Genomic DNA, 12,344 nt, shown 5'->3' on the forward strand with positions numbered 1-12,344 from the left:
GTCTAAGATGGTGTTGGGCACAAACTGTAAGATAGTGGTTAGTGACACAGCACGAGATTGTGGTTATTGGTGTAGAGAATAATTAAAGGGTGCTAAGAACCTCAACAGGAAACACCAGTCTACAGCAAAATACGCCTGCCTAAAGAGAATAAAGTGGAAAAAGACCCACTCATCAAAGTATGACAATGGAACACAGGCGGAAATGCTAGAAAAATGGGATTGCGTGCCAAATGAGATGCCACCGAGTGAAAGGCGGAGCGGTGATGGGCGATATAAGATGCGTGGCAACGAGGATGCCAACGCCAATAGTCTGCTGGAATTTGAGGAGTGAGCAGTACTATACAGTGATCCAGCAACAGCTTGTGATGGCGGAAATAGGCCCTATGCGTAGCACACAGTCAGTTGGTGGAAGAGAGAGCGATAGTTTATAGAGCTGTTGGTTCAGGAACTTTAGGACAACACTGACACTTTTAAGGGGTTGATTGCTCGCCTAACTGGTGGAATGATAGTGTCCTGCTTGCGGATACCATTGCAGACAGTGTCAGCCTCCATTTCAGACTGTGGTTTGGGGCAAAAAAGACTGAGTCGGGCCGCCTGAAGGAGAGAAAATGCTGGATGGTCTGGTGGAGAAGGCAGTCAAATGCTGGACTAGAGCTGGAGATCAGGCTCTTCACCCCAGCTTGGTTCACGGCCCATGAAAGAGCCAAGAAGCTGCTAGCCTTACAGGTTCAAGTGCTCCCCACCATCCCATAAATCGGCTGCTACCCCTGTGAAGGTGACAAATACAACTAACACCATAGCTCGATGGATTGCAGATGTGATCGAAGACATGTGGTATATGTGAACTCTTGCTCCGTCCGGTATTGCCACTTGCAGAGTTAGCTAAAGTTCAGACACCCAGTCAGCCCCCTCACATTCATGTAGCGTGAGGAGGAGTAGAAATCAGTACTTCACCCATGGCTACCACCCCGTGCCACGTTACACTTGCATACATAAACACCACTGATATTCATATTGATGATGGTGCACTAATTGCTCTCAGAACATGCGGCACATTAGCCACAGTAGCACAGTATTAGGAGTAGCACCATAATAACACAATTAGGGCACTATGATGGAGAGTAAGTCATGGCTAGAAAAAGCTTTCTTGACAGTTTGGGCCAAATGGTGATGAGAAAAGAGAACATCTACAATAAGAGATGCATAATTAGTCATTTGATGTTACTGTGTTACATTTTGTGTGGGATTGTAATCAGTTCTGTATTCTCCTATATGTCTGTAGCACTGAATTTAATTAAAAAGTAATCCATCCAGGGACAGATTCTAAGCCACATGTACAATTTGCTTTTGGTGTGGGGGAGGGAAGTACGTGCATCAGCAATTGGTCTTTTGCACCTGATCTGTTATTATTCTAGCAATGCTCTTGGTCACACATACATCTTTGAAAAGTTTTCCATGTGAAACTTCTGACGAGGTGAAAATAGTATATGTGCAAAACTGATGTGCAACAGGAACCTGTCTGCAGCGACAGCCAAAGTCCCAGCCAATAATATAGCAACAAACCAGAATAAGGAAACTGAGCTTGCTTCCCTGTTTACTCTGATTATTAGTTCAGCTGTCTTACCACTTAATCAGAGCACCAGTCCATGGTAACAGACAGACCATGTACCATTGCTTAGAACAAAGGGAATTTCAACATCGATATATTCAGTAAAATTGCTCTTTATTGAATAATCATTTCGTAAGTCTCAACTCCAGTACCGACCATAACTAGCAAACGTGTTTCAGACTGCCATCTTTAGACATTGCAAATAAAATATTTAATTGGCTTATCAATTCACTATTTTATATGCAATAACTAAGGCCAATAGTCAGAAACACGTTTGCTAGTTATGGTTGGTACTGAAGTTATTACTTTTTAAGTTATTTTTCAATAAAGAGCAATTTTACTGAAGATCTTGAAAAACACATTTTTTTCTTCTAGTTGGTTTTCCTGTGGTATTGCAAGTTTCCCTGCATTTAACCTGATTCTACTGATTCATTAAATAGATCAGTCAATGACTTTATACAGTGTGCTAAAGAAATAAAATATCCATCTGTCCAATCCAAATGGGCATGCTCTCAGTTAAGTCTCCCATACACTTTAGATTGCTGTCAGGCAAATGATGGTTCAGCTCTCTCGGTTTGCTCCCCCATACACAGGAGTGCTCGCTTGGCTCTTTAGTTCTGTATGAGAGGGTGGCTGTAGACATCTCTGGTGGCAGCCTGTTCCTGGATAAAAGGAACGGCAATCCGAAATTAAACATGCCGGATCCTTATCTCCCAACAGATGAGTCAAGAGACTCCATACACGTTAGAATACATCGATATCGGCGGTTTTGACTGAGATTACTATAATGTGTGTATGGGGGCCTTTAAGATGGGAAAGAAAGTTGCCTGTGATTTCTACATGGGCAATTATTTTAATTATGGCAGCTACAAACTGTATAACAGGCAGGTCAACAACAACTTGTCCCATCCATGTTGTTACAATGGTCCCCAAAGGCATAAGATCTTATGTCTTCGGTCGGCTTAACAATGATATATTTCTTACAAACACTGCCAGGTAAGTAGCTGCACAGCAATAGCTATTACTACCTCCCATACTAACTGTAAAGCAACATACAAATTATCACCCCCAAAATAATCATACATCGACGGTACGTACCACACAAGAGGCTTCATACTGCTTGCCAAGCTTTGGTCTTAAAAATGCACTGAAAAGAAAACATGACTCAGATAAGTATAGGCTGGAATTACAAATGCAATTAATCTTCCCCTATCATGAAAGGTGGATTTACTGGTGAGCAAACTGCAGGTATAAACCCCCTCACACACCCAAAATTATCTGATATATCTTATTTTGAAGGGTTACTCCTAGTAAGCTCTCACAGTCAAAGATATATAAATGCATGGGGTAAATTGGACTACTCTCACAGAAAAATCCCCAAAAGCAATTTTCAAAATTACCATAAAAATTAACCTTTATTTTAAATATTAAAAACATATGTGTGCACTTGACAAAACCATCACCAATAGATGCAAGCGTACTACAGGAAAGGCCGGAACAGTGCCAAGCCCTACGCTCTCTAAGTGCCCCCTACCTGCCTGCGGAGGTTGGCACCCTATTTACCTACGCCGTGGCGCCCCTGCTCCTCGCTGGCTACACGGCTACAAGCCCTACATGGATAGGGGATCGGCCCGGTGGTGCAGCTATCTACATTGCTGACATGCTGAATTTGTACACAAGCTAAGTAACCCTTTATTATCTGGATCTACTCCTGATGAACCTCTTTGAATTAGAAGGGGAGAAACGCGTTGAGTCTAAAGGGATATGATATTTACATAAGACATAATGTGGTTTAGTGTTTTGGTCTGCATTGGGGTCAAAAATAACTATGTCATTGATTAATGGGTTAATATATGGCTGCTCTAGGCATTTATTGGAAGTATAATGCTGCAGTGTGGTACTGAAATATTAGAAGGTGGCATGGGATATGCTTGACACTACAGCGGATACATTTCCCTACTAGTATAACACCATCTTGAAACCCTACTATATATGTGTAAATAGACCAAAATCACATATGTGTTTAATCCTATCTTTGATTAAGCGTCCCTATCTGCCGTTGTCTTTTTCTGGCTAGAAAAATTATATATAGGGAGTAAAGGGACACAGATCACCAAGTCAGTTGAGAACCCTAGTTCTAGCTAGATATATTTTTACTGACATATCCATGTCCCTCCAAGTTATCTACATCCACACATTGTATATGTGAGTACTTCTTTCCCTGTCCCGTTAGGGTGTTATAGGGTTAGCAGGGAGAGCCGGCGAGGAGCGGGGGCGCCACGGCGTAGGTAAATAGGGTGCCAACCTCCGCAGGCAGGTAGGGGGCACTTAGAGAGCGTAGGGCTTGGCACTGTTCCGGCCTTTCCTGTAGTACGCTTGCATCTATTGGTGATGGTTTTGTCAAGTGCACACATATGTTTTTAATATTTAAAATAAAGGTTAATTTTTATGGTAATTTTGAAAATTGCATTTGGGCATTTTTCTGTGAGATTACTCCTAGTAAGACAACTGGTTGAGGCAGGAATTTCTCTATACAACTCCATCCAGAGGACAGGCAGAGATGGCAAAATCCTTTAAGTACTCTACCATCCTTGAGATATAAATGTTCGTTTTTACCCAAATCAACCATGTTTTTTACTGCTTGCTGTTCCACACCTTCTAAAGAAAATAGGTGTTTGAATGTAAGAGATGAGGGACGCTGTGTCTGGAATGGTTGTATTTGCCTAGACCACTGGTTCATAATCACACATAGTTAGATTGTGGACAATTCCTGGGGGAATGAGCAGATACCCTGGGGACATATTTGTAAGGAGAAGGATGTTATCAATAACATGGATGGCAAGAAGAGCAAACAAATCAATTTAGGAACAAATCAAGCCAGACTTGACACTCAAAGCAAGATCATCAAGAGACGACTTGCCTACTTTAGACACATCATATGAAGAGAGCAATAACTGGAGAAGGACATCATGGTCGGAAGAATAGAAGAAACAAGGTGTAAGGGAAGACCAGCAACCTGTTGGCTTTATATAATCAAGATAACGGTGGAGAAGATCCTGGTGGATTTATCTAGGCTTATACAAGATCGATCTTACTTGAAAGCATTCATCCATCAAGTCGTCATGGCTCGAGATCGAGCTGAAGGCTGATAATAATAATAATAATAATAACAACACATTTTAGGGTACAACCAACACTTTTATTAACCACTATGGACTTGACTTCTCGCTAGAGAGGACAAGTAGTCATTCCGATTTATCTGCTGGAATTTCTTAGTCCCATATTTCACAGTCCCAAAATAGCATGCGAGGTTTATCTGGGGCACTGGGTGGGTGTGGGGGGGTTCTCGTGGGATGTCTTTAGGTATAGTAGTAATTATAGGTTGCCAAAAGAGGCAGTTCAATCAACAAGTGGTCCTTCTGACCCAAAACACAATCATGGGCATCAGATTTAAAGAGTCTCCTTGGTAGATTGTACCCAACTCTACAATGACCACACTCCACTACACGTCTCTGATTAAGATGGGAGAGTAACCTATATTTATCCTATATTTATCCACACTCCCTGACTATGTTGATGTCACGCAGCTCTTGCCACGTCAGCATCCCCATGCTGGCCATGAGATAGGGACACGTTTCTACCATCAGTGGTACTCATGCATGCATCCTTGAAGTCACACTATGAACCACACAACAGAGCAGATCACTCTGGCTTGAGCAAAACACACTGTGTTACAATAAAATGTGTTCACAATAAACATGCAACTATGTATCTGGAAAATAAGCTCCATTATGCAAGTACCCAAAAGCTACGAGACACAATAATCCATGGTGGTAGTTGGGCATACAGCACTGTATCCAATACTCCATTTTCATTAGCTTCTGCTCTCCTGCTGCTTTGTCTGCACATCATCCTGCAGTGTAAGTTTTGCATTCTATATATAAGGACCATGTCGCATAAATCCTTATATTCCAGTATTAGGTTGGCATATATCTGCACAGTAAGTACCATTTCCTTCACAGAATTTGATAGCAGATCTCAACATAGTTGTCAGAATCCATCAATAAACTCTTATATATGTGGTTAGGATTAAAATAAATAAAAAATAAATGATATAGTAAAAAAAATCAATTAATGAGGTAGCTAACTCTGCAATATAAAGGGAGATCCTGGTAGGACCTATTCAATATACACTTAACGGTATATGTCAATTTTAAGTGAACCCTTATACATCAAATTAGAGATATTTAACAGCACTTATTGGTCCATTCCACCCATAAATACTGTGAAATTTACAGCTGGTGCCCACAATAATAAAGATAATATTATAACCATTAGTATAGTGTAGCCTCTTATCGGTCTTTTTACATTATGACCCCAATTGTATTTATAAGAACTAAACTAATTAGGAAATAGAGCACAAAGCAAACCCATGTAATTGCTATCATGTATCTCCCCATCTACATCTAGGACGCTGCCGTCTCCTGTTACATAAGGCAAGAACATTCATTAAATGGGGACTGCAATGGCTGAATATATCACTGGGTGAGGGGATATAACGAGGGATATAAAAGATACGGCACAGACATCTGCTGGCTGGAAGTGCCAAGGAAATAATGTGCAAACCAGCGTGAAGGAGAGGAACATGATGAATGGTGAGAACCTGCAGAAGTGGCCAGGAGTGTATATAGGGGGCTATAACACATCTATGTATTTATAAATATATATATATACACATCATAGGTAACATTCAGACACAACTGACGGATACAATGTAGACATATTATACAGATGCACAGATATATTTATGTGTTATATATATAAATATATACACACATGAGTAAAGGGATTGTCATTAATGATGTACCTGTGTCTGAGAGCCACTACTATGGAGTCTGACAGGGAAGAAGGATGTGTATGGAGCTGAGAAATGGAGAATATACCCAATCTGTATTTACCTAGTCTGTCTCCACAGGAATATCTGTATGGGAAGAGGAATCCCCCTCAGTCTCTCCTGCTCCTGCCCCTCTGAACTCTTCCTCTTCACCATCTTGCAGGCTGCTGGAAGCCTCTGGTGCCCACTTCTCCCTTCTCATCCACAGCTGCCTGTCTCCTGCTAGGGAAGATGTCTGCTCCTGTGATTTTCAGTGTTCAGCACCTCCCCTTGTAGACAGTGCCCTGTCCCTAGCGGCAGAGGGTGGAACTGCAGCTCTGCTCTCAGAATGTCAAGGAAAAAAAAGAAAAAGTTTCTATGTGCAAGATTGACAACCGTCCAAAAATTCCAGGACACTCCATAAAAATATGGATCAGTCAAAAATTTTTTTTTTTTTTTTTTTTTTTAAGCTGAAGGAACTTATAAAGAATATTTTGTAATGCAATCTGTAATTATCATCATTGTACAGTGAATGCAGTCGATCTCTTCACATCAGAACTATGGGCTGTAGACGTGGATCACTCAAAATCATAATCATTTTTTACGTTTTCCAATGTATTTCTAATAGATATTGTCTATCCGAGACTTTTTGATAACCTTTCCAGACAAAAATAATAAATAAAAGTTCTCCATTGACGTTTAATTAGAAAAATTAGTCATTCAGGAACCTGAACTCCCCATTAGAGCTTCAGTTAGGAACACTATACATTTTTTCAGAGTGTAATATACCAGAACATTTTTTATGGCGCACTAATGGAATGAAAAAGCTGCTTATGTATTTCAGACCTAATCTAAGTCCTTATTCATACAAATGTCAGCATTAGGCGTTACATCTCAGCCAGAGGCGTAGCTAGGGGTTCAGCTTAGGGGAAGGCGAAACATGTGAGTGGGCCCCTAACAGGCGGACATATCATTAGTGCAAACTGTGCGGCAGCCAAAGAGATAAGGGGGCCCATTTCTACCTTTAAATAAGGTGCAATTTTGCATTTTTAGGAGCTCTTGGGCCCTTTTCTGTCTGTGCCCACCTGTGGCCCCTAACGAGGTAACCATGATTACAACTACGATGGGTATAGGGGAACTTCAGGAGATAACCCAACTGTTATTGAAAATAAATCTCTATACACAGACCAGCACTGATACTACCGCCATATGGTGACATATAGTGGTAGATACCAGTCCTGCAGGACATATAGAGATCACAGTACAGTTACAGATAATGACTTGCCGCTGACATTCTTTCTGATGGAATCGTTCACTTTTCCTGTCTTTTCCCTCTGACCGACCGACATGACAACTTCTCCAGCCAGGACTTATCCGCAGAGATAACAGCAAAGACACATTTCATTTCTCACATTTCCAGCCCCATCACCATCTTTTCCGAACCTGCACAAACTTCTCATCCTGCTGATACCCCAATACTGAGCCGCTGCTGCCGTATGTGTCCCTATTACTGCCCGATACCCCATTACTGAGCCACTGGTGCTGTATGTGTCCCTATAACTGCCCCTGATACCCCAATACTGAGCCGCTGCTGCCGTATGTGTCCCTATAACTGCCCCTGATACCCCAATACTGAGCCGCTGCTGCCGTATGTGCCCCTATTACTGCACCTTATACCCCGATACTGAGCCGCTGCTGCCATATGTGTCCCTATTACTTCCCCTGATACCCCAATACTGAGCCGCTGCTGCCGTATGTGTCCCTATTACTGCACCTGATACCCCAATACTGAGCCACTGCTGCCGTATGTGTCCCTATTACTGCCCCTGATATCCCAATACTGAGCCGCTGCTGCCATATGTGTCCCTATTAGTGCACCTGATACCCCAATACTGAGCCGCTGCTGCCGTATGTGTCCCTATTACTGCCCCTGATATCCCAATACTGAGCCGCTGCTGCCATATGTGTCCCTATTAGTGCACCTGATACCCCAATACTGAGCCGCTGCTGCCATATGTGTCTCTATTACTGCACCTTATACCCCGATACTGAGCCGCTGCTGCCGTATGTGTCCCTATTACTTCCCCTGATACCCCAATACTGAGCCGCTGCTGCCGTATGTGTCCCTATTACCTGCACCTGATACCCCAATACTGAGCGGCTGCTGGCGTATGTGTCCCTATTACTGCCCCTGATATCCCAATACTGAGCCGCTGCTGCCATATGTGTCCCTATTAGTGCACCTGATACCCCAATACTGAGCCGCTGCTGCCGTATGTGTCCCTATTACTTCCCCTGATACCCCAATACTGAGCTGCTGCTGCCGTATATGTCCCTATTACTGCACCTGATACCCCGATACTGAGCTGCTGCTGCCGTATGTGTCCCTATTACTGCCCCTGATACCCCAATACTGAGCCGCTGCTGCCGTATATGTCCCTATTACTGCACCTGATACCCCGATACTGAGCCGCTGCTGCCGTATGTGACCCTATTACTGCACCTGATACCCCAATACTGAGCCGCTGCTGGCGTATGTGTCCCTATTACTGCACCTGATACCCCAAAACTGAGCCGCTGCTGCCGTATGTGACCCTATTACTGCACCTGATACCCCAATACTGAGCCGCTGCTGCCGTATGTGTCCCTATTACTGCACCTGATATCCCAATACTGAGCCGCTGCTGCCATATGTGTCCCTATTACTGCTCCTGATACCCCAATACTGAGCCGCTGCTGCCGTATGTGTCCCTATTACTGCACCTGATACCCCAATACTGAGCCTCTGCTGCCATATGTGTCCCTATTACTGCACCTGATACCCCAATACTGAGCCACTGCTGCCGTATGTGACCCTATTACTGCACCTGATACCCCAATACTGAGCCTCTGCTGCCGTATGTGTCCCTATTACTGCACCTGATACCCCAATACTGAGCCGCTGCTGCCGTATGTGACCCTATTACTGCACCTGATACCCCAATACTGAGCCGCTGCTGCCGTATGTGTCCCTATTACTGCACCTGATACCCCAATACTGAGCCGCTGCTGCCGTATGTGACCCTATTACTGCACCTGATACCCCAATACTGAGCCGCTGCTGCCCTATATGTCCCTATTACTGCACCTGATACCCCAATACTGAGCCTCTGCTGCCGTATGTGTCCCTATTACTGCACCTGATACCCCAATACTGAGCCGCTGCTGCCGTATGTGACCCTATTACTGCACCTGATACCCCAATACTGAGCCGCTGCTGCCGTATGTGTCCCTATTACTGCACCTGATACCCCAATACTGAGCCACTGCTGCCGTATGTGACCCTATTACTGCACCTGACACCCCAATACTGAGCCTCTGCTGCCGTATGTGTCCCTATTACTGCACCTGATACCCCAATACTGAGCCGCTGCTGCCGTATGTGACCCTATTACTGCACCTGATACCCCAATACTGAGCCGCTGCTGCCGTATGTGACCCTATTACTGCACCTTATACCCCGATACTGAGCCGCTGCTGCCGTATGTGTCCCTAGTACTTCCCCTGATACCCCAATACTGAGCCGCTGCTGGCGTATGTGTCCCTATTACTGCACCTGATACCCCAATACTGAGCCGCTGCTGCCGTATGTGTCCCTATTACTTCCCCTGATACCCCAATACTGAGCTGCTGCTGCCGTATATGTCCCTATTACTGCACCTGATACCCCGATACTGAGCTGCTGCTGCCGTATGTGTCCCTATTACTGCCCCTGATACCCCAATACTGAGCCGCTGCTGCCGTATATGTCCCTATTACTGCACCTGATACCCCGATACTGAGCCGCTGCTGCCGTATGTGACCCTATTACTGCACCTGATACCCCAATACCGAGCCGCTGCTGGCGTATGTGTCCCTATTACTGCACCTGATACCCCAAAACTGAGCCGCTGCTGCCGTATGTGACCCTATTACTGCACCTGATACCCCAATACTGAGCCGCTGCTGCCGTATGTGTCCCTATTACTGCACCTGATATCCCAATACTGAGCCGCTGCTGCCATATGTGTCCCTATTACTGCTCCTGATACCCCAATACTGAGCCGCTGCTGCCGTATGTGTCCCTATTACTGCACCTGATACCCCAATACTGAGCCTCTGCTGCCATATGTGTCCCTATTACTGCACCTGATACCCCAATACTGAGCCTCTGCTGCCATATGTGTCCCTATTACTGCACCTGATACCCCAATACTGAGCCACTGCTGCCGTATGTGACCCTATTACTGCACCTGATACCCCAATACTGAGCCTCTGCTGCCGTATGTGTCCCTATTACTGCACCTGATACCCCAATACTGAGCCGCTGCTGCCGTATGTGACCCTATTACTGCACCTGATACCCCAATACTGAGCCGCTGCTGCCGTATGTGTCCCTATTACTGCACCTGATACCCCAATACTGAGCCGCTGCTGCCGTATGTGACCCTATTACTGCACCTGATACCCCAATACTGAGCCGCTGCTGCCCTATATGTCCCTATTACTGCACCTGATACCCCAATACTGAGCCTCTGCTGCCGTATGTGTCCCTATTACTGCACCTGATACCCCAATACTGAGCCGCTGCTGCCGTATGTGACCCTATTACTGCACCTGATACCCCAATACTGAGCCGCTGCTGCCGTATGTGTCCCTATTACTGCACCTGATACCCCAATACTGAGCCACTGCTGCCGTATGTGACCCTATTACTGCACCTGACACCCCAATACTGAGCCTCTGCTGCCGTATGTGTCCCTATTACTGCACCTGATACCCCAATACTGAGCCGCTGCTGCCGTATGTGACCCTATTACTGCACCTGATACCCCAATACTGAGCCGCTGCTGCCGTATGTGACCCTATTACTGCACCTTATACCCCGATACTGAGCCGCTGCTGCCGTATGTGTCCCTAGTACTTCCCCTGATACCCCAATACTGAGCCGCTGCTGCCGTATGTGTCCCTATTACTGCACCTGATACCCCAATACTGAGCCGCTGCTGCCGTATGTGTCCCTATTACTGCCCCTGATATCCCAATACTGAGCCGCTGCTGCCATATGTGTCCCTATTAGTGCACCTGATACCCCAATACTGAGCCGCTGCTGCCGTATGTGTCCCTATTACTTCCCCTGATACCCCAATACTGAGCCGCTGCTGCCGTATGTGACCCTATTACTGCACCTGATACCCCAATACTGAGCCGCTGCTGGCGTATGTGTCCCTATTACTGCACCTGATACCCCAATACTGAGCCGCTGCTGCCGTATGTGACCCTATTACTGCACCTGATACCCCAATACTGAGCCGCTGCTGCCGTATGTGTCCCTATTACTGCACCTGATACCCCAATACTGAGCCGCTGCTGGCGTATGTGTCCCTATTACTGCTCCTGATACCCCAATAATGAGCCGCTGCTGCCGTATGTGTCCCTATTACTGCACCTGATACCCCAATACTGAGCCGCTGCTGCCGTATGTGTCCCTATTACTGCACCTGATACCCCAATACTGAGCCTCTGCTGCCATATGTGTCCCTATTACTGCACCTGATACCCCAATACTGAGCCTCTGCTGCCGTATGTGTCCCTATTACTGCACCTGATACCCCAATACTGAGCCACTGCTGCCGTATGTGACCCTATTACTGCACCTGATACCCCAATACTGAGCCTCTGCTGCCGTATGTGTCCCTATTACTGCACCTGATACCCCAATACTGAGCCGCTGCTGCCGTATGTGACCCTATTACTGCACCTGATACCCCAATACTGAGCCGCTGCTGCCGTATGTGTCCCTATTACTGCACCTGATACCCCAATACTGAGCCGCTGCTGCCG

At 45.4% G+C, this 12,344-nt stretch overlaps 1 protein-coding gene across 28 annotated transcripts in view; it reads right to left on the minus strand.

The window, feature by feature from the left end:
* The window catches only part of UNC80 (unc-80 homolog, NALCN channel complex subunit), a 256,402-nt gene extending 249,654 nt beyond the window's left edge, over nucleotides 1-6,748 (minus strand). For 27 of the 28 annotated variants that reach the window (XM_069733439.1, XM_069733450.1, XM_069733457.1 and 24 more), the window contains exons 1-2: nucleotides 6,568-6,740; nucleotides 2,708-2,756 (exon numbers count right to left, since the gene is read on the minus strand). In XM_069733439.1, the coding sequence (XP_069589540.1) occupies nucleotides 2,708-2,756; nucleotides 6,568-6,659 (141 nt within the window). In that variant the 5' untranslated portion in view covers nucleotides 6,660-6,740. Of the gene's footprint in view, nucleotides 1-2,707; nucleotides 2,757-6,567 lie in introns of all 28 variants that reach the window. The other variant, XM_069733446.1, reaches the window with a different exon arrangement.
* Between the last annotated feature and the right edge of the window lie 5,596 nt (nucleotides 6,749-12,344).

The sequence above is a fragment of the Ranitomeya imitator genome, chromosome 7 (assembly GCF_032444005.1).
Source record: "Ranitomeya imitator isolate aRanImi1 chromosome 7, aRanImi1.pri, whole genome shotgun sequence".
Taxonomy (NCBI): domain Eukaryota; kingdom Metazoa; phylum Chordata; class Amphibia; order Anura; family Dendrobatidae; genus Ranitomeya; species Ranitomeya imitator.